The 22,061-nt window shown below is 46.6% G+C and overlaps 1 protein-coding gene across 1 annotated transcript in view; it reads left to right on the top strand.

Annotated features, from left to right (window-relative positions):
• Nucleotides 1–22,061, top strand: part of vps13b (vacuolar protein sorting 13 homolog B) — a 324,029-nt gene that overhangs the window by 286,406 nt on the left and 15,562 nt on the right. Inside the window, exons 47-54 of the mRNA XM_079275924.1 lie at nucleotides 9,442–9,597; nucleotides 11,085–11,351; nucleotides 12,983–13,066; nucleotides 14,035–14,210; nucleotides 16,415–16,585; nucleotides 19,224–19,431; nucleotides 21,031–21,219; nucleotides 21,446–21,592. Coding sequence (XP_079132050.1) covers nucleotides 9,442–9,597; nucleotides 11,085–11,351; nucleotides 12,983–13,066; nucleotides 14,035–14,210; nucleotides 16,415–16,585; nucleotides 19,224–19,431; nucleotides 21,031–21,219; nucleotides 21,446–21,592 — 1,398 coding nt within the window. The remainder of the gene's footprint in view (nucleotides 1–9,441; nucleotides 9,598–11,084; nucleotides 11,352–12,982; nucleotides 13,067–14,034; nucleotides 14,211–16,414; nucleotides 16,586–19,223; nucleotides 19,432–21,030; nucleotides 21,220–21,445; nucleotides 21,593–22,061) is intronic.

Raw genomic sequence — 22,061 nt, 5'->3', positions numbered from 1 at the left:
CCTTGTATATCTGATGAGCCATCGGTCTGTCATGACTCTTGAGTGTGTATTTATATGTGAGTAATTCCTCTCCCTGTGTAGTTTGTCCCAGAGGAAGCTCTGCCTCTGACATGAGGAGATTCATTTAATTATCATGTTGATGAGAGCTGAGGAGCTACAATCTCATATTTGTTTTTCTATGGAAATCTTTTCAAACATATCAATGTGTTAGCAGTTTAAAACAATATGTTTTCATCCTCTCCATCAAATCCTTGGCCTTGAAACTACAACAAAGAGTCTTAAACCGCACGTTGCAGCCCCGTTTGGGCAGCAGGACTGTTTCTGGTTGGCCTCCACATGACAAAAAGTGTTGGTATGTTTTAATGACCCTGGACCACGTTATGAAAGCAGACGTTTTCGATCCATTCAAGTTCACCGACCCGTGTTGGGCTATGATGTCAGTTACAGAATGTGGTCTCTCACTGTGGCTGATGTCTTTTGTTTTGACAAGCTCTTCATTACTTTGTCTGCAGTAGAAGTCGAATTAAAATGATAGCAAAAAAGCATCTTTTTCTTCCTTCGGCTGGTCCTGTTAGGGGTCGCCACAGCCGATCATCTATGTCCATCTAGTAGGCCACCCAGGCCTCGACCCAACGGTATGCAGATATTTTATGATCAGCATTTATGATTTGGCCTTTCCTGATGCAACCCCCCGGGGGGAAAATGCACGAAGTACACAGCCTTTTCCACACAGAAAGGTGTTCTGAACAGCAGCCGACAATGCTCCACAGTGTACCTTTAACCAGCTCGCTGTTTGATCCTCTCGTCAATCAGAAGTCGGAGGTGCAGGTGAAGAATCGGTACGCGTTGTGGTGCAATTTGGTGCTACCCTGGGTTCAGCACCACGGACAGCACCGTAGTGCTGTGTGACCACGGAGCAGCTCTGGCGTAGTGGCACTGTGACACCCTGAAGAGCGTCTCGCCATACACTGTACATCCACCACTGAATAAACTAAGAGGATATCTTTTCTGGTTATATGTTGTACCATGAGCAAAATGAACGGCGCCTCTCTGGATGGAGAAACAGCTCCCTGTAAGACATCCGACCCAATCCTACTCAAATGTGTCCAAATGGCTTTTACTGACCCGCTTTGTCTGGAAATATGCCAAAAGATGCAAAGTTCCCCAAAGAATGTATTGTATATTGTGTACAGGTAACTCCTTAATCTCCAACATTTTGATTGGTAACTATAATCTGATTACATATTTTTTTCTCAGTAACTGTAAAGGATTACATTTACATTGTCATTTTATTACATAATGCCCTTACATGTAACTAGTTACTCCCAACACTGTACAGTGTGTTTATTTATTTGTGTTTGTCTAATTAAATGTGCTAATGTAAAGTATGTGTTAGCCCTCCAGTGGACTGCTGTTTGTACAGTGTTGGGCTGGGATAGGGTACGATGTCATGACCAGGACTAAACGAGTAGAAAGGGTGGATGAAAAACCATGCATGCCTCTGTGTGGCTGTATATGTACTCTATATAATAGTTCCCCTCTGTCGTAAGCCTTTGTTTTTCTGTGTTCTTTAGACTGAGACAAGGCCCCCATCCTTCCAAGGGTCCCAGACTACTGACTCTTTCACCCCCCCAGCGTGCGGTTCACAAACCTCCCTCCTCTCAGACAGTGCTCCTTTTGTCGCTCCCTTCATTTGGTGCGAACACTTGCCGCGTCTGTGTCTCCCGGAACCCTCGAGGCCCTGGATGTCTAAGATGCCCCGGTATAAAACCAGAGGGAGAACTTTGGAGCAATGTTAGTCAAGCGTAAACCGCTTCGCGTCTCCTCTGTCAACCGCGGACCCACACAATGCCTTCTCTCTGTACCTTCTTCCAGCTCTCAGACCTCTTCTTAGACTTGCAAATCTGGGCTTTGATGTAGCACTGCCTTGCTGCTTTTGTCAGAGACAGGGAGCCAAGGAGGAGAGAAGCATTGCAGACAGCTGTTAAAGCCCCCATAATACCCTCATGCTACATGGGTTGGCCCTCGCTGCCCTGGCAAGGATGCTGTTGTGTGTCTCTTTAACTCATTTATGCTCTCTTTTTTTGTTGGCTCACTGCAGTTCAACTGTGGTTATCCGCCCCCCCCCCATTCTCGCCTTTCCTAGAGGACAACCTAATCCAAATTCTTTTGTTTTGTTGTCTGGGTATAAACCTGTTTCTCATTTGTTAGGTGGCTAGCTAGCTCCATGGTCCCAAAGTTATTTCCGTAGACAAAACAGGCCTCTGTTCCACAAACCACTTTTCTGATCTACAGCCATGTCATTAAATAAGACAGGCGGTGCAAAGACTTGCCTGTCTATTGTATACCTTTGGTAAATGAAAATTAAATCGCATCTTTTTTTAGATGTAGCACTTGTTTTGGTGGAATTGATTGGTAATCAACCATCTAAAGACCGGTCGCAGCCTCTTCGGGCCTGTGATGGAAACTTGCGCAAAGCTACTGGTGTTGTTTATACTTCTACTCCATGTCTCAGAGTCTCAAGTCTCACATTATAGTCTGAGTGGGACGGAATGGTAGTAATGGGTAGACGACCGCTGCGGCTTTGTCGGCCCGTCTTTTGCAGCGTTGAGGAACGCTGATTACGTCTCCGCCGCGGACAGACACTAGATTTGTGTTATGTGCACACAAGCACATTCCTGCTAGAGGACAATAGACGGACAGCGGTTACATTGGCAGGAGTGACTAGTTCTGTCTGCAAGAGGACAAGGGGTGTGTGTGTGTGTGTGTGTGTGTCTAGCTTGTCTGTATGTGTTTCTCTGTTCATCTACGCTTGACACTCATATTATCAAAGCAGACGCTTGAATTTTTGCCATCCAGATGAGGTCATGGCTCTGCGTTTACCAGGAAGTTAATAGTCATTGCTTTTGGTTATGACTGACTGAAATCTTAGCTTCTTTTACAGGAAACTTTGTTGCTTGTGATTTTCTCTCGGGACAGAATTAAGCATTGGACCAGGCGGTAGACATGACATCGCACCCGTGATGGAATGTGGTCGGTTAACTGACTTACGGTTTAGGCGGGCGGTGGTTCTCAGAAGTCAACACCTTTTCTGAATGTGTCAGTCCCCGTGTTTGGGTTCTGCGTTCTGAGTTTCCATGGCAACTGGGAAACGTGCGTGATGGGGTTTCAAAAAGTTCACGTGGTACTGATCTTATGCTAAGAGCAGACACGGCCCCAACATGATCTGTGCGTGGATGTTAACATCATCACGCTGACCCCCTGATGCTTGGTTGAGTAGACAGGTGTTACTTGTTACGTTTGGGTTAGTCACTAATTCAGCAGACTGAAAACATACGTCAAAGCCTCACTATGTTCTCTCAATAATACCTGCAGGCTCTAAGTTATTCAAGCAGATTGGACTGTGGCGTCACAATCCGTAAACCAGTGGTGTTATGGTAATATACAAACCTCAGCTCTCACCAATGTTTGACCACGACAAGGCAAGTAATCTCCATGACGATGTGGCCCTGAGGTCTGACTGTGGACATCAGATTAAAGAAGAATGCAGTTGATTCAGTTCGAGCAAGAATGGACAATCCCATCTCCAGATCAGTCAGTGGATACGTCTCCATGGATCTGAGATGAGTCATCTGTAGCTTAGCTTTATTAGTGCATTTGGACAAACATGTCACTGTAAACCTTCACCATGATACAAGGCTTGGATGTTCTGTCAAACCAAAAGTCATATCAGTAACGTGTCGTCAGTACATTTCTCAAGAATTGGGATAAATGATTGTAGGTGGATGATATTACTGAGTGAAAAACATGTTTGGCTAAAGCCTTCTATTGAGGCATCAATACCCCTGGTCAAGTTACATCCAAGGAATTTGGACGAATGCTTGTATTTACTTGGCCAGAGTTGTTACTGGAAAAAGCAACAGAGTGACATGACCCTGGTCAAATCCTGCTCCTATCAGCGATAACAGACAACATTACAGTACAGTGCAGTCACAGAGTGAAAATGCTTTGTGTGGTTCCATCCAATTACTCAGTTTTAATAATCCCCCTGCAGATCGTTCCGGTACCGAAGCCGGAGCCCAGTAATGTGCTGGAAGCTACGCGTCCGCCATCAGCCAGCCATAATCACAATCTCTCCTCCGGGATTTAAGGGGAATGAGGCGAGATTGAGATTTCACATTTCTTTCACACTCAATACCCAACTTGGGTAATGTCATAAGATGACAGATGGGTTCTTAGTTGGTTTTGGACAAAAAGTCTTCAAAGCACCAGTGTGTGAGGGTGAACGTTGGAGTTTTTTAAAAAGATTTATTTGGAAATGAGATAATGAAACTTATTTAGCATGTGGGATTACAGGCTGAAGGCTTGGTTTTACTCAAAATGTTGTTTTTTTCTCGACACTAGCAGAGTAAGAGAATCACATTTTACAGAGTCGATTGATTATTATAATTCACATATTCACTGTAAGTAGAGTTTGAGTTTCTGGTGACCTTTTTATTTTTTATATATTAATAATTGAATAATTACTATGTGCCACTTATTTCAGTCCGGTCATGTTTGGCACCTTGGCATACTGGTCTTGTCAGATCATTTTGCAGTACTGGCAGCTCTGGGCTTTACTCTCTTGTCAGGCTACAGGGGATATCTCATCATTTTGGTTCTTGGGGGTAGAGATCTTGGAATTAGGAAGCAGATGTGATTATGGTTGCTTAACATGACTGGGGGCACCATGACTGTAAACAACAAAAAAAAGAACTGAATTTAAAGTTACCTTGAACCTTGAGTCTTGATTTAATACTGATGACTCTGGTGCTCGGAAACATTACCATCAAAATCAACACAAAATAAAAGTTTTTTTCAAAAGTGAGTGAGAAACCAGTTTTAATTGTCGTCACACAGTTTCTCTCTCTCCACTGTCATCTTGTCACCCACAGGATACTTAATATTAGCATAGCTAAATCATTTAGCTTCCACATCAGGGTCAAAAGAGTGTTTCACAGTTTTCTATCTATCTTAAAGCAGTACATACATTGAATGAGTACTTGGTTGCTGAAATCGTTCGTCCCGCACCGACTCGCTGCAGATAAACCCTCTCCTGAAGCAACCAATACCTCTTACAGTGTATACAGTATATGGCATAAGTGCGAACTCGGGTTTAACATTGTGGGGGCAGTAAATGTAGGTAACGTCTCATGGCGTCATGTTGTGTGGAGAGTGAACTCCAAACAAAAAGGGTTCTTTTCAACATGTTAATATCTCTGAACAGCCATGTGAAGGCAGCAGGTATCTGTTCAGCTGGAGTGATGTTGATGGACGGTTGTAAGATGAAACCAAACTTGTTGTTTTGATTTATTACTCGACACCATTTCTTCTGCACATCAACAGGAGTGTTGGAGACTGACGCTTTGAAAACAGTTCACACAGCTCCACGAAAACAATTGTGTTACTTAAACTTAACTTCTTGCTTCGCTTATAACTCCCTCAGGACCGTCCGTTCCCACATCTCACTCAGTGTCTGCATCCTAAACACATGGTAACCAGGGTAACGGTTGCACGCGCCATCCATTGTTTGTCTTTCGAGACGTCTCAGTTACGCCTGGAGGGAATCTTTGGCACAAACGTCCACTTCTACTCAAGGATGAACGGATTAGATTTCGGTGGTCAAAGGTCACTGTGACCTCATGAAACAGGTTTTGAGCCATAAATCAAGAATTCATATGCTAACTATGGCAATTTCACACAAATGTCTTCATGGTTAAAATGATGAAGTGATGACACAGCAGACAGACATGAATGCAAAATGGTATAACTGGTTTGCGGAGGCAGACAACCCAGAGTCATCAATAGACAGGTAGATGTGTTACTGTGGTGAGCAACACGATGCCATAGAGATTGTTCGGGTTCAACACTAAAGTTAAAGAATACTTTAGAAACATTAAGTTGCCTCAAAGGAAAACACTGTACAGAACTCCCAACCATCAACCTGTAGAGGTAAAGAGATCAAAAACAAACAATCTGAGCAGAGAAAGGACAGACAGGAAGGACATCTGAGACATGACGCATCATCAATGATGTGTTGAATGAAACAGCACAAAGTAAATGGTGTACGGCCCATTCTTAAACGTTTAAGATTTGTTTTCTTTTCAGTGCGGACCATTACGGGGCCCCGTGGCTCCTTGGGTAGAGAGGGTCGTCGTTTGATCCTCGGCTGCTACGAGTCCTGTGCCGAAGAACTAATTTCCCCTTGCGGGATGAATACAGTTTATGTTATCAGATCGTTGCCACTTTAATACCATAACACCTCAAAGTGGGAGGACAAAAAGTCACGTTGCCCCCCCCCCCCCCCCATCCTGGCGAGAGAGACATATGGGCATTTGAGTACAGTTTTGAGACTTACATCATGTGAACCCGTCCTTTAATTTAACTAGATTCTGACTACGAAGTATTTCTATTGGTGAAGTTGTGAGTGTGAGGCCAGGCATTAACAGCACCACATGTGGCTTACTGGATTTTCTCAGTGTCACAACAGATGAACACGTCACAGAGACGCAAAACAGCTTCTTATTATTCATTCTTGTTCTCCTACGTGTCCAGTTCATCTGTGTCGCAGCCGTTTTGTTTTTGGTTTTTTTTCTTCCACTGCTCGAGTCAGAGCGGTGATGAATTAAAACAAGAACGGCGTTGGCCGTTTGAAGTTGGAGAGACGTTATTATGACTTCTCCCTCAAAGGTCAAGTTGAGCCACAGCGAGAAGGGGAGGAAGAGAGGGGTTAAAGGAGGGAGAAGTGTTGAAATAACAAGTTGGCTGCTCGCAGATGGTGCTGAGGCACGGCAGAGCGGGTTCACCACCACAACATTCTGACCACAATTAACACCAATGCAGCTCCACTCAAAATCTCAAAGGCAGGGGCTGATGGGAGGGAGTTGAGGAAGATTTTTGAAGTTGCAAATTAAAAGGTTTCCATCTCATCCAGTACCCAGTCACTTAAAGAGAGAGCAGGAGCAGAATGGCAGAAAACCCAACATTAAGTTTGCCTCAAACCACCACCATCATGATTATAATGTTTGTGCTGGTTTGGGGAATCATCGAGTGGTTCTCCGCCCTTAAGGCCAAAACACACTGGGGGGGGGGGTATTTTTTTGTGCGATTCATTTGCATGTCAACATATTTCTTTAACTGGTTTTTTTTTAATGAGTTCTTTCACCCAGAAAGCAGTTATTATGTGGCAAAAAAGCGGCACCCATTGGTTTGTGGACTGACGTTTTGAAGCCCACGGCAACCAGTGAAAGAAAGTAACCTTATGTGGACTGTGAAGGAGTGATGTGGAGGCAATGTTTACAGCTCTGGTAGCAACCTGTCAATCACAGTAGCCCCGCCCTAAAGCATCCCCTGCTTTATGGTCTATTTGACTCTAAATGGACCATAATGTACTAAATGAACATCATGCTGTATTGAAGAAGACTTGAAACTAGAGATTGAGACATAAACTCATGTTTACAATGTTTACTGAGGCAATAAATCAAGAGAGAAGTAGAGTCATTTTCTATAGACTTCTATACAACCAGAGGAGTCGCCCCCTGATGGACATTAGAGAGAATGCAGCTCTAAGACACGTCAGCATTTGCTTCACTTTTCCCCCCCGAAGGTTGTTGCCTGGTCCGTGCCGAGACAGCAGACTTGATTACTTCTTTCAACCTTGACAAAGGCTGTGCACAACAGATCCACTCCTTCCATTCCTACCTTTCACAATAAAAGCCCTAGATATATGCACTGTGTAACTATTCAACAATTGAGCTCAGACCGCACTGGTTCCATACGATCCTAGTAGTTGGTCCTCTGCCTGTGCAAATCCATTCAAAAATTGTATTGAAAAAAATGTTGCAACAGTATAACAATAGTTTTAATATTCGGTGATGAGTGTTTGGCATCTCGTGTGATTTATACATCACGCCCCCCGGTGTGTGAAGGCCTTCAGGCTCACCGTTAACCTCTGCCACCTGGCTGTTTACACCATCCTGCCACTTTCCCCGCTGGAGCAAGTCCACTGAGCTGGAGATCTGAGAAATTATGTCATTTCCACTCAGCCGACAGGGAGGAGTGATGATCTTGAAGAAAGGGAATTCAGGCTTTGATTAAGAATGTTGTTGTAAAGAAATCTGCCTTCAAACGGCGGAGAGAAACATAGAAGGTCCCGACCAGGGTCCCCCGTGCTCTCTGACCTCAGGGGTAATTTGTTTTTCTTGAGTCAGATTGGCTAAACGCTCGGCACATTGAGGCGACAGGCCAAAGTGTAAATCTTCAAAAACGCTTTTCAGTGTTCCACTCTAGTCGCAACTCCTCTGGGAGGGGAGTGAACCCCAGCCCACCTTCCTCGTCCCCCCTGTCTTTCTAGACTCTCCCGCTCACATGCATTCTTTGTCTTTTCTCACGTCCTCCCTCCTCCCTTTCCAGCTCTCGCAAGTTTGAAGTCGTGTTGGCAGCTGGGCTGACACGGAGAGTTCAGTTAGGTGGTAGGTCAGCCGCGCTGCCTCTGGAGGGGGGGGGGGGCTTTACATCTCCCCGCGTATTTATGATTCTGCTCCTGTATTGTGACCATAATCTCGTGACAACGCTCACATTGTTTTGACAATTTGCTTTTCCTTGTCACGCATGACCTCACTGGAGCACAGATGTACCGTATGCAAGGATGGACATCTGACCAGCCTTCTGTGCTGCATGGTGTCTGTGGATGTAGATGAAGGGGCAAAGGCTTGTATCTGTCTATAATCCCCTGCTGCCATGTCGTGGCCCCACATTACGAGGAATTGTCTGGAAAGTGGTCGGAAAAATGTCACCATCGCAAGGTTGTTTGTGTGTCAAACGATAGGACGGCGTCTGTTTATCGCTTCCCCCTGAGTGTGTGCGTCTGCACCCAGCCACACACGAGGATGGGCTCCACAGCGAAGTGACGGAGACGAAGCCGAGGAAGGTTGAGAGCCAAGCTGTTTGCATCTTATTTAGACGTGTGGAGAACAGAGTGCTACACATCGAACCGCACACACACACACACACACACACACACACACACACACACACACATAATGAGCTTCCACATCAGCTGTTTCCCAGCAGCCAGTTTATTGTGTGCGGCCCTCCAGCAGCAGGTCTGTTCAGCACCAGTAAACAGGAACTTTGTTGTCTCCCTTCTTCGCCTCTAAACAAAGACTGTTTACTTGCCTTTTGCTCTGGAATAAATAAAGGGCAAGGAGACTAACCTCTGATGTCTGCTGTCTTCTGTCCTGTGTGTGTGTGTGTGTGTGTGTGTGTGTGTGTGTGTGTGTGTGTGTGTGTGTGTGTGTGTGTGTGTGTGTGTGTGTGTGTGTGTGTGTGTGTGTGTGTGTGTGTGTGTGTGTGTGTGTGTGTGTGTGTGTGTGTGTGTGTGTGTCCTGCTCCGTCCTGCAGCTGCTGCACATCTGCATTGAGGGATGGGGGAACTGGCGTTGGTCAGAGGCCTTCAGCGTGGACAACGTAGGGACCCTGCTGAGGACCATTCAGTACAAGGGACGCACGGCTTCACTCATCATCAAGGTGGTGCAGCTCAACGGTGTCCAGAAACAGGTACGGCTTACTGGACGTATGAGACATCTTAAATATGCAAGAAATAATGCAAGAGAAGAGAATTTTGTATTTTTATTTTCTGAAGCTTTATCCCTTTAATGGAGTTCGTTCATGTTGTCATAGACTTGTCATGCTCATTTTTTGTATTTCTTGGGACATAAGAAAAGGTTATACATATTTCATATAGAAGCATAAAGGTTAACCAGAATAATAGTAGGACTAACTCTAGTTAGTTTAAGCAATAAAATGAGAGACAACGTTGAGCGTTACTCAACCAGAATTTTATTTACAGAAAAGACAAATGACTCACAGTACTGGCAACACATTTTAATTATATATTGTGGTGAAAATGCACCACAGCAATAAAGAAGGCACAGTTTTTAACAACACTAAGAATGTAGGGGACAGCACGTCTGTTTTTTGTCAGTTTTCATAATCTGTTTCATGGCACTCAAACAAAGGTTTGTGAGCTTGAAGCCACCCCATTGATCCACAAAGAAGATCACAGGAAACCATACACCAGCTGCGGTCCCTTTTTACACAACCAACAGCGTGTTTTTTCCACGAATGCAACGCAGAGCCGGCGTATTCCAGAAAATGCAGAGATGCCGTCGGATTACGGCGGTGACACTTTGTTATGTAAACAGTGTCGAGTGTCGCACATGTCTCCCTCTCGTTCTCCAGACAAGACAGACTCGCCCTCTCGCATCCCTTCCACGTCTGTCCCAGACTTTGTTTACATCTTGTTCCCATTGGATCTGATGAAAGGGTTTGAGTGTCGGTCGCATCCAATTCACACAACACGTATCCTCAGAGTGGGACGGCGGCCGCCACCGCAGAGTACATTGGCTCCCGCTTGCGTGAGCGCACCTCAACTTGTGTACTTTTTGAGGGACAGGGGGGGGGGGTCATCCTCAATGTGCCACACACTTCTGCACTGTCCCTCTCTGTCCAGCTAGTCTCGTCATCGTTTATATTGACACCTCACGTTGACTGCTGCTGTAAATGAAGGAGAGATTCCTCTCATCAGAAGCCAGGATCTTTCTCTCCAATATCAGTACCAACGCCACAACCTGCAGAACACACACGTAGACACAAAACACACACACACACACAGAGCGTCGAAAGCAATCAATTCTGAGCACATTTAGATGCATCAGTCCCAGATGAGAGCTCCCTGGTGCGTGGTGGCTTGGCTTTGCGTGTGCATTTGTGTCTATAGATACAAACATAACGTGCATGTGTCCACACAAGTAGGGATTGTATGTCCAGTACATATATCAGTGGACCGTGACCTACTGCTGACAACATGTGAACATACTGGGACTGTGTCAGACTCTCATTTGTGTGTTCATGGTCAATGAACAGAGAATGTTAAAGCATCTTCTTTAAAGGACATAATAAGATCAACAGGACATCTTTGCATTCAAGGCTTGGTGTTGTTTTAGGTGGATTTAATCCTCCTCTGCAACCTTCTTCTCTTCCAGGTAATAATCTGCGGGCGGCAGGTGATGTGCAGCTACCTGACTCAGGACATTGAGCTGCGGGCGGTGCAGCACTACGTGGGGCCCGACGGCCAGACGGTGGTCAGGGAACACTGCGACTGCCTGGAGGCTGGGGCCAAGCTGCCCTCGTACGTGCTGGAGGATGCCGAGATGACAGAGCTGTGCGTGAGGGCCAGGGGAGACGAGGACTGGTCCCAAGACGTCCAGCTGGAGAGGAGGGAGAAGGGCCACAGCAGCTCTGTTGTGCAGGTATGGCAACACAAACGGACCTGGGCTGAGACCTTGGAGTTGCTATATGACCTTTGAGTTGAAGTCCTTTCAGTTGTGTTAAATGTCATTTTGAAAACACACGTTTGACGTGGAGGGATATTGTTCACAAACACAGATGGACGCACACATTGCACGCACCACTGCTTCTAACCACTCCAGCCACACACACAGGTTTGGACTGGACCACCAACCATGTCGGGATCCTTCCCTCCTGGGTGGCCACAGTGGCAGAGCCGCTCACGGTGGGAGAACAGATGGAGATCGTCCCCTCAGATAGGCTTACAAAGGCCCTCCAACCCAAAACCCGACCATGATGAGAGGCAGAAAATACAGTTTATGCTCTCTCATAACAACGCTAACCATAGACAGGAAACACTAGCTGATACGTGGGCACAGGGAGAGGCTTTGAAGGCACTTTCGCACCGCTGGACCGCCGCCAAACAATCGCTCCTTTGCTCCGTCTCCTGCGGTTCTCGCTCTTGTTCTGTATTTTTCTTGGTTTCCCGTCGTTGTTCGTCCCTCTCTCTTTGTTGTCTTCCTTTATAAGCCCCCTTGCTGTTCACAGCTAGCTAGTTTCTGCAGCTCCAGCTTCTGTGTGCGGCCGTGAATATCCCTGACTCCGCTCCAATCGCTCCGCTGTTATCTCCTCTCCTCAGATCAGCCGTTCATTACACATGTGGAGGTTTGGCTCGGAATGAGAGCCTGGACTAGTAGCTGGGTCCACAGATCTCTCCATCTCTGTCGGTCTCCTGGTATTTCACTCTCTCGTTTCCTCCCCCTGTCTCGCTCGCCCACACACTGGCTGGCTTGTCTATCTTGTAACTGTTCACTCCTCTTCTTTATTTACTTCATCCCTTGGCTTTCGGCTCGTCCACCTGTTCCACCCTCTGACTCTCTCTCCTGTCTCTTTTCTCATCCGTCTGATTAACCGGTAATCCATCTGTGGTAACTCCTCTTCCTCATATCTCACCTTCATCCTCCCTAACGCCGATTTTCAACATCGTCCTCTACTTTTGACAAAGCACAGGAGGTCGTCTCGACCTTATCCCAGCTGCGAGTGTTTTCGGTGGATCAGGCCTAAAGATTATCTGCTTTCCAAAGTTTCACTACCTCATCCCAACAAGGCTGTTTTTTTTGTTTTTTCTCTCTGTTAGAACTGAATGGTCTCTTGGCTCCACTCTCTCTGTCCCCACCAAGTACATGAAGTCCCCGGTCTGTCATAAACCAAACCGCTTGTAATGTGCCTTGGCTTTAGGGAGACTTTAACTTTAAACTACTGGAAGAAGCCAAGAAACAAACGCGTTTTAGGATAAAACATGATAATGCGTTGCCGATGGGGGCTATAAACATTCTGTCTGGGAATACAAGGCAGCACAAGGCAATAAAGTAATCAGATATCCATATTTTTGCACTGTACCCGCAAACAAAAACAATCAAGTTGCCCTCGACTGCCCTTGATCAATCTTTCTTCTGTTAACCCTTCGCAGTAATGGAAAGATATGAGACTCCACACTCTCCGGAGCACTGTAAGACTAAAAGGTTTTGGATTGGACAGCTTGGAATCATAAGTAATGAGACTGTCAATAACAGCAAGTCTGTCTCTTTTTCAGGTGCCTTGCTCCAGCGGTTCTTTGCTCTATGTTTGGTGCACGCTTATCACAATTGAACCTGGCTCTCACATGCAGCAGAGAGTGGTGAGTATCTCTGCACACACACGCACAGCGTTCATTTCCATGTTGTGACACAAAGTTGTTGTTTTTTCTTCCCTGATGCTCCATCTGCTTTCACTATGTGCAGGTATTCCACTCTTGCCAGGTAGTTAGAGCAATATGTTATTGATTACTACGGGATGCTATGCCACTATTCCAAAACCACCAATAGTCCAAAGAAATACCCAACAGTCCGTTATCCAGAAAACAAACGTCCATTGCTCCAAAAGTACCCCCTCTGTCAGCTACAAACAGAAGCACATGGCTAATTATTATGCAGGATGACATCATCCGGTGGCAATATCTTTTGTTCTGCTCTGGCGTGGCCCGGCCTGCTCTGCGTCTTGGCTTACCCTGACATTCTTACCCTAAATAATCTCACTGCTCATGCCGAAACCTCACCAGCCAAACCAACGAAGTCAACCAGTACCAGCCAGTCAGAGGAAGAGGATGTATGGCTTCCCCGTTGTAGTAAATGTTGTTGGATGACATCATTCTGCATAATAATTAGCCATGTTGGTGTGGGCGCTTGCTTTCGGGATAACGGGCTGTTTGGCAAATGGGTTTTCAGTCCAATGGGACATTTTTTGGTGTTTCAGAATAATGTGTCCTCTACAAGAGAACACCAAAGCATTACATACCCATGTGCATTTCTTTTCACTTTGTTGGCATAATTCAACATAAAACCATCCCAGACCAGCCTGGTGTGGTTGTTTGTACTTGGTTGATCTGAACTATTGTCACACAATTTAGTGCCATGTTTTCAACCCAGTGTATCTTATTGATATCGCCGGAATTCCTTAATTAGTCCAAAACGAGGAAACAGACCTCATAAGAATACACGGCAGCTGAATTGTTGAACATCGAACTATCCTTTTCCCAGTTTAATTCAGTACTGGCTGTTTGTTTGAGCGGTTTGTCTCACTGATTGTTCTGTATGACTCCCGTTTCAGGTGGTGTTCAGTCCACTGTTTGTCATGAGGAGCCACCTGCCAGATCCAGTAACCGTCCACATAGAGAAGAGGAGTCTAGGGCTGAGAGAGAGCCAGCCGATAGGTGGCCAGGGCCACCAGGAGCCCCTGTTAAACACAGAGGCCGACCTCACCCACCACCTGACTTTCCAGGCTAGGTAAAACAAAAAGAACAAAAGCCAAGAGCTTTACCACATTGAGGATTGCCGAACATTTACAATACTTTTAAACCCTGATAAAGACAAAATGGATCTTAAGTGTATAAGACCAAGCAAAAAAGTCTTTTAGATCACAATAGTTTCCATGACCAAGATGGTTGCTGATCAGCAGTTCTTTCAGTCCAGCTTCAGATTATGTCATCAGCCACCAGCTCCCACCGCCGCAAAGGACCGCAGAGTCTGACTCTGGTCTTCCGTCGTGTTTTTTACACCTCGATGTGACAAAGGTGGAGAGACACTTACTTAAGATTCTTTCGCACCACATTTCCGATTTCCGTGAGCCAACTTGGAGACGTGATCCAGGGGAACCCAGGCACAGTGCAGGGGAACAGGAAGCCAACTTGGCAGCAGCTGAGACGCTGACACTCCCAACTCCAACATGTCAGGTTGGACCATAATTACACCTCATTTAGATGCGGGCCCTAACAGAGAGCAGGTCTTTCGCCCCGTATTGGATTGCGTGCATACACACGTGTTTCTGCGTCTGTCGCTGTCTTAGTTGTCTGTGTGCCAACGCAAGTGTGGCAGTTGCCACTTCATCACGGGCAGAGTCCGTCACATACATCACTGCTACGCCTGTCGATCGGGCCCCAGTTTGTCAGTGTGTGTTCACACGTTCTCATATTGTGCGTATCCTCTCGCAAGAGACAGCTCTTCATCCAGTTTGTCGCGGCGGGTTCCACTAAGCCGAACCAGTCGTCTGAAAATTGGATTGCGTCGAAATCTGCGCGTAAAAGGGAATCATCTGTAAGGTTGTGAATTCTAATGACACCTCCTGCCTCGTGTGGCAGATGCTTTAGTCCAAAGAGTCTCTCGGTAACACAAGTGTTTATGTTTCTGTATGGGTGGCCCCAGGGGGGGAAATAACTACCACATGTGTACATGCCGCGTCCTTGTTGTTCCTACTGTGTTTGTGATCTGTACATCTGTAATCTGTGTTGTTTTATGCGGATCCATGAAAGACACATCGGCCCTTTTTGGTTGCAGCTAGTGGCGATCTGAATAAACAGAGTAAACGTTGAGTGTAATTGACTCCCCTTGAGAGATTTTCTTTGCTGTAACCGTTGTGTGTTTGGATATCTGGTCACAAAGTTTGTTTTGATTTCAGCTGCCATTAAGGAACCACAGTGGCCATACAGTGACTGGGAATATGTTTGGCCCCTGTTGTTGGAGATAAATCCTTTTGGGGGTTTTTTCATGCAAGCTCAGTAACAACGAAGTACTAACGAACAACTTTCTGGTTTGCGACCGCAGTGCTCCTCGTGTTTACGATCTGTCCCCTGCCTAAACTGCCTCTCACCGTGTGAACGCACATACCCCAACAGCTCCATCCATCCATCTCTATCCCCAACACACACACACTACAAGCCACAATTGTAAACGGACGTTCACTCGCATACACACACATATACTACATGCACACAACCCCCCCCAACCCCAAACCTCTAGGACGGAGCCAATCTCCGATGTTCGCTGGTCAACAGCTCGTCTTTCCTTCCTGTTGTTATACATAGTTGTGGGCTCTAATGGACGAGGTGGAGAGCAGAGCTGCGGTCTGCGACGCAAGAGAGACACAGACGGGTCTTAACCAGAACCGTTGTGTCCCACTCCCCTCGAACCGGCCACAACATTAGAAAGCTGAGGGTTTACAATCAGAAGCCTCTTCCAGTTCCCCCCCTCCCCCCTCAGGAACTGCTCTGGTCTAGCCGGAGGTCACTTCGATTGTTGCGAACAGAACAAAGGGAATAGTCTGCTGCTGTCAAGAGATGTCTTGTCCTTCAGTGAAATAGAAAATAAAAACCAGTTTGAATCGTTAGAATAAGTAAACACGCTTCCAAGTCTGGTTTGCTGTCAAAAAATATCCAGCAGTGGTTTATTTTATAACCCCACGAGTGAGTAGGTTTTCATTTCAAGCAATTGCTTGTCACACCGGCCACCACGCAGGAGGACATGGTCAGGATAAGTGGAGTCAGCTGGTACAGGAGGACCCTGCAGATGGCCGGGTAGAGGTAGCGCATGTTTCAGTGTGCGTGTCCTGCGAGGACATGTATGGAATGGGAATGTTTGTCCACACAGACAAACAAATGCACCTAACTCGGCTGGTTAACAAAATCCATAACGATTTTTGTGCTCCGTCTTTTCAGGGAGGACGAAGACGCTTCCAACTGTGCCGTGCCGATCTCCACCAGCCTGATCAAACAGATTGTGAACAAGAACGGAGGCGAGGACAACCTGGAGCACATCCTGGCTGACTTCTACGGTCCGAAGCCCTCCGCCGGGCCGCCGTGGCCATATGGCGCCAAAGACGCTGACAGGTAACCCCCCCCTCTCCCACTAGCTGCTGGTCAGTGCTCTGCATTTGTGACGATTGCAGTTTTGTGTTTTTACTTCTACGATTTGTCTTTTTTAAACAGAATCTTGAGGCGCCCGTCTGCACTTAGAAGTGCCCGGGTAATACCAACAAGGTGCAGCGAGGCAGGATAGAGAAATAATGACACATTGTGCAAGTTGTGAGCCAGATTCATGCTCAAAGCCAACACGAGTGCACCACGACACCTTCTGATCTTTTGTAATCAGTCAACATGTCTTATTCTGTGCCATCTTTATTGTAGCGCTTCTGCGGCAAGCGTTAACTCCCACTGTTAGATTTCACAACACAAATGTCATTGTGTGCTTTGCAGTGCGTGCTCTCTAATAGTAGGCTTCATACAGCGTGCCTCCTCAAAGCACAAAGTTGTGCAAGCGAACTCATCAATGAGGGAGGCTTCTCTTTTTATCGCCGAGTCTTTGTTCACATAATAAAACCGTTAACGGCGAGGACAGTGCAGAGCCGCACATCAGAAGTCGTCCCCACAGACCGGAGGTTTGGGGGCCTTGCGTGCAGTTAAAAAACTTGGCACAGCTTTGCAAGAGCGTACAGTGTGCAGTGGATGAGTGCAAATGTGGCCCCATACACGATCAGGGCAGCACACACATGTGGATCTGTCCGCAAATGTCACTCTGGGAATCATCTTTTGTCACAAAGCAATCACATTCTGATAGCAGCCACATGCTCTCCCACAGGCTCCGAGTTACAAGAGAGTCCCGGCGGATCTGTCTGCTGGTCATGTGGGCCATATGTCTGCCTGTGGTTGCCCCGGGGTTCCTCCGCTCTCTATACGTACTCCAACACACACACAGATTGTTGCCCTGCACATGGGTGCAGACACACACATAACGCTATTGTTGCACACACATACACCACCGTTCACATCGTTCACCTTTAAATGTCTCTCACACACACACGGTGGACGGCTGCTGTCTGGTGGGTTTGGTGTCTGGTTTCTCCGTCAGCCCCCCCCCCACTGCGAGACAAAAGCCCAAGGCCAAAGCACGTTTCCGATCATGGAAGTGACAGTGGCAGCTTGTCTGAAGCCCAGAACTCTGCTACTTTTTGCTCAAGAGCATGAGGTGGGAAACGATCTGAGGAAAAAGAGCGTAAAAAATATGCGAGTAGTCGGATTAATAGCACCGATTGCTATCTGTAAACACACTCACAACTTGGACAGCAAGTGGAAGCCACAGTTTAATTTTATGTTTTTGTTTAATGTTGACAACAGGGATGCAGTTTGAAAAGAGGCTTCTCGGTCTCGCCGGCTCGGTGGAGAAACCGAACCGACTGCCTGGCAGGGAGTGTGTAAATATTGTGTCTTAAAGGGCCAGAGGAAGTTGAAAGTGGTAAACGTTGTTTTTCTTTCTCTGTTGGATTTTTTAAATGGCAGAGAGGCACCTCCACAATCATTAAATAGCTTGTAGTGGTTGGGGTTAGGGTAAGCCCTAGCTACAGGTGTGTGTGTGTGTGTGTGTGTGTGTGTGTGTGTGTGTGTGTGTGTGTGTGTGTGTGTGTGTGTGTGTGTGTGTGTGTGTGTGTGTGTGTGTGTGTGTGTGTGTGTGTGTGTGTGTGTGTGTGTGTGTGTGTGTGTGTGTGTGTGTTTTCAGAGCAGTGTGCTTCTCAAAATTCATACTTCCTAAACCCTCAGCTCCAGAGTTGGCAGGTTTTGACAGAAGCTGCTGAGCGCATTTCTTTCAATAACCTTGTTTCTGAGCTCCGTCATGTGATTTATGAGCCCCTCAGCCTCGAGGTCAATATCCCGCTCAACCGCACGAACAGCGGTCCCCGTTCCGCAGCGGGGGAGTCTTTAGGGTATGTGACGAGTCTGAGGTGGCAGTTTGGTAGGTTTAGCCGAGTCCAGGCCTGCCTCCGGGGAGAGGGGAGACTGGTTTTGATGGTTTTGAACGTCAGAGTGAGTCTGAGAGAAGTGTTTGTTTGGCTCTGCTCTGGCACTGCTCTGTTTAGGGTTCACAGGACCGTGATTACCGTGATATGACTGCTGCTGTCGGTGGATTGGTTTGGTGTGTGTGTGGTGTGTTTTCCCAGATGCCCTGTCGACTGAATCTGTTTGCATTGCATAACTTATCTGCAGACCTTTTCTTTTGTGTATTTGTTTCGACTGTCGGTGTTGATTTGTCTGCATAGTATAACAGTGCAACAATTGTTTGTTTATGTACGACACATTTCAATGTTCCATACTCGGCACTGTGTAAAACATGTCCATAGATGAATCACATAGAGTAGACGGGGCAAATTGTGTCCTTAATTCAAGTAATTGAGCATGAATGAGTTTTATTACCAAGTTGACAATAATGGTTGTTTATCAATACTGCATTACAGATAGTGGTGTGTCTGTCTCTCTGTCTATATGTATGTCATTATAGCTTTGTGTCTGGTGAAGTGTTTACAGTCCATGTACAGCCATGGCCTCATACTGCAGAGGCTTACATGAGATACAAGCTCATGTGTCCCGCATGTCTGCATTGTACCTGTGCTTCACATGTGTGCATCATCTGTACTGTAAAGACCAAAGCTTCCACTGTTTCTGGCTGCATTGTTGAATCCCTGTTCTCTCCTCACAGGTCAGTGCTGGAGCCCCTCGCCCAGTGGGACAGTCCCATGCAGGTTAAGTTATCCTGCTGGAAGGCCGGGCTGAACACCCTGCTGGTGGAGCTGTTGCCCTGGGCACTGCTGGCCAACCACTCCCAATGGGACCTCTGGCTTTTTGAGGGAGAGACCATCGTTCTGCAGATACCAGCCGGCAAGGTTATTGTGCCCCCCAACTTCGAGGTATGGTGCCAACTACATATATGTATATGTGTCCTCCGAGAGACCGATATTAAAAAGACGCTACAGAGGCCCAGATGTCCTGACTTCTATTCCCAAGCTCGTCTTTCCTTAGACTTCTATGCCTTCAGATTCCGACGTAGCCTTCAAGACAAAATCAGGATAATGACTTCATCAGGGTCCTTTTCTTTAGACATGTCCCTCCACAATCACAGAAGACAATATACAACAGTGTTCCAGGCTGAGTAGTACTCCAGCAGACTACACTTCGTGTGTAAAAGTCTGTTCTTTATTTTCTTGTACCGTGTCCACCGGTAGCCACCGGTAGCCATGACCGGAGCCATTCTGTTTTCATCCGTCCAGTCCGTTCTAGTGAACGATATCTCAGGAACCCCTCGACGGCATTTCATCAATTTGGACTCCACCTGGACTCAAGGATGAACTGATTACATTTTGCTGGTCAAAGGTCACGCGTGACTCAATAAATAAATCAATGACTATTTCATGCAAATGTCTGAGGATAAAAGGATGAAGTGATGACAGTTTGAACATCTCTGGTTAGTGGGGGAATACTACAGCAAGCTGGTAATAGTAGTTTTATACAATACTTGCATATCGTTTACTATTCTGCATCAAACGAGTCACATTGCATCAATGTTTCTAATCAGGTTAAAAGTTTAGTGTTGGTGAATTTTGGCAGTGAAAATATTTCTGATTCTGTATGTTATTCTAATTTTAGTGGCTGCATGATCTACAGTGATCGTTCTATTGCACTGAAGACTGTCTTTAGCCCAGGACCGAGACGAAGTCTGCCTTTTTGTGGCATTTCATTGTGAAGCCCGCTCTTCCCTCATCTTGAATACTAAGCACACGACCGTCCACCAAAGCTGCATTACAACAATATTCCCCGCCGAAGCCTTTATCTGCAGCCCAGCTCTGTCACCGAATACTGCGGGCATGTCTCCTCACTGGCTTCTATGATCAGAAGCAGAGGTCTGCAGAGGATTTACCCCCGTGGAACATAACGCACACGTACACAGACTGTTCCACCGCTCACCCGGCGCTAAGCGGGGAAGGCAGCGTGTCAAAGAACAAGTGCTGATATGGTTGAGCTCAAAGAAACTAAAATATAAAGTTGTAAATGTGCAAAAGCCTGTGAAATAAAACCAAATACAGCATTGTTACCGTAGAGCCCTGCTTTTTATGATGGCATGACGTGTGGAGATTTGGTCTCCGCTGACACCAGAGTTGATTGGTTTACGGGTGAAGGCTGCTGTTTGATCGGCATGTTTCATGACGCTGCTAGCTGCAGAGCCGGACGACCAATCGGTGGCATTCCAGCATCTGTGGGACACTTTAAGTATGTCCTCCTAACAAAGCCAACAGTCGTGGAGCGTGTATACTCCTCAGTTCCAGGACTAATTGAGATGCTATGCAGTGAACATGGACACTGTCAGGAGCATTGTGCTGAGTTGTCTGTAATGAAGCCACGATTGACCCCGCCATGTGGCCGTTTCCAAAATGCAATCACATTCAGATTCCTTCCATCTGATTTCCTCCTCACGCTTTCATTTTCCCCTCACTGCCTTCCCACCCGCCCAGGAAGCCTTCCAGATTGGCATCTACTGGGCCCACACCAACACTGTCCACAAGTCCACGGCGCTCAAACTGGTCCACGACCTGACCTCTCCCCGATGGAAGGAGGGATCCGGCTCAGAGGTGGTCACTCTGGACGAGGAGGGATACGTGGAGGCCGACATCACCCTGGGAGCCTCTCCCGGACGGCAGAAGGTGAGAGAAACAGCGGCCACTTGCTTCATCGTTGGATTTGTAAAGTCACTGAATTTAGATTGAAGCCATGTTGGTGGCGTATGAAAATGTTTCGTAGTCCTATTCAGTGAAATGTAGCGAACTAAAAACGTTTGCACAGACAGTATGTGAGTGATTGTTTTATCTTCAAACTGCTTCTTCTATCCACTATAGCTGACAAATTGGGTGTCCGTTGTTTCCTCTGCAGCTGTGTCAGTTCTGCGTGTCGTCCGTGGTGAAACACGGCATCCAGATCCTCCAGATCGAGGACAGAACCGTTCTTGTCAACAACACCCCGTACACGATCCAGTGCAGGCCTCTGCTGGCCGCCCATCCGCTGGGAACAGATGACCAGGTGACGTGCATCAGTGCTCTCTCCTCTCTCTCGCTGCGCTGCACTGAGGGGTTTCTCTGAATCGCGCTCTGTTTTTAAACCACTATGCACGCAAACGAGTAAACCTCGGCCGTGTGACTCAAAGGACGTTTCCCAAGAGCGCAGCGTTATTTCTCTGTGAAATAACGCCAGTCGTGTCAACTCTGGGTTATTTTTGTTTGTGGTAAAATATGAAAGGGCAAATACAGGAACTTAATGTGCTTTTCTCCACCTTTATTTGAACAGTTAAAACCACTGCTTGTGCTGGCATAGCGCTAGAACGTACGAGACCTTTCAGGCTAGGCTAATAATATTCCATACATCACAACACCTGCCCAGTCTCTTAAGTCCCCACCAACTTAACCGCTCGCTCCAGCTCTCCAGAACACAGTGAATTAGTGTAGATTCAGGGGCCGCAGCTTCATTTCCTCACTGCTACCTCAGAGCCATA

The sequence above is a fragment of the Melanostigma gelatinosum genome, assembly GCF_949748355.1.
Source record: "Melanostigma gelatinosum genome assembly, chromosome: 9".
Lineage (NCBI taxonomy): Eukaryota > Metazoa > Chordata > Actinopteri > Perciformes > Zoarcidae > Melanostigma > Melanostigma gelatinosum.
The sequence above is the reverse complement of the archived record's forward strand: the minus strand, read 5'-3'. Positions and strand labels throughout refer to the sequence as shown.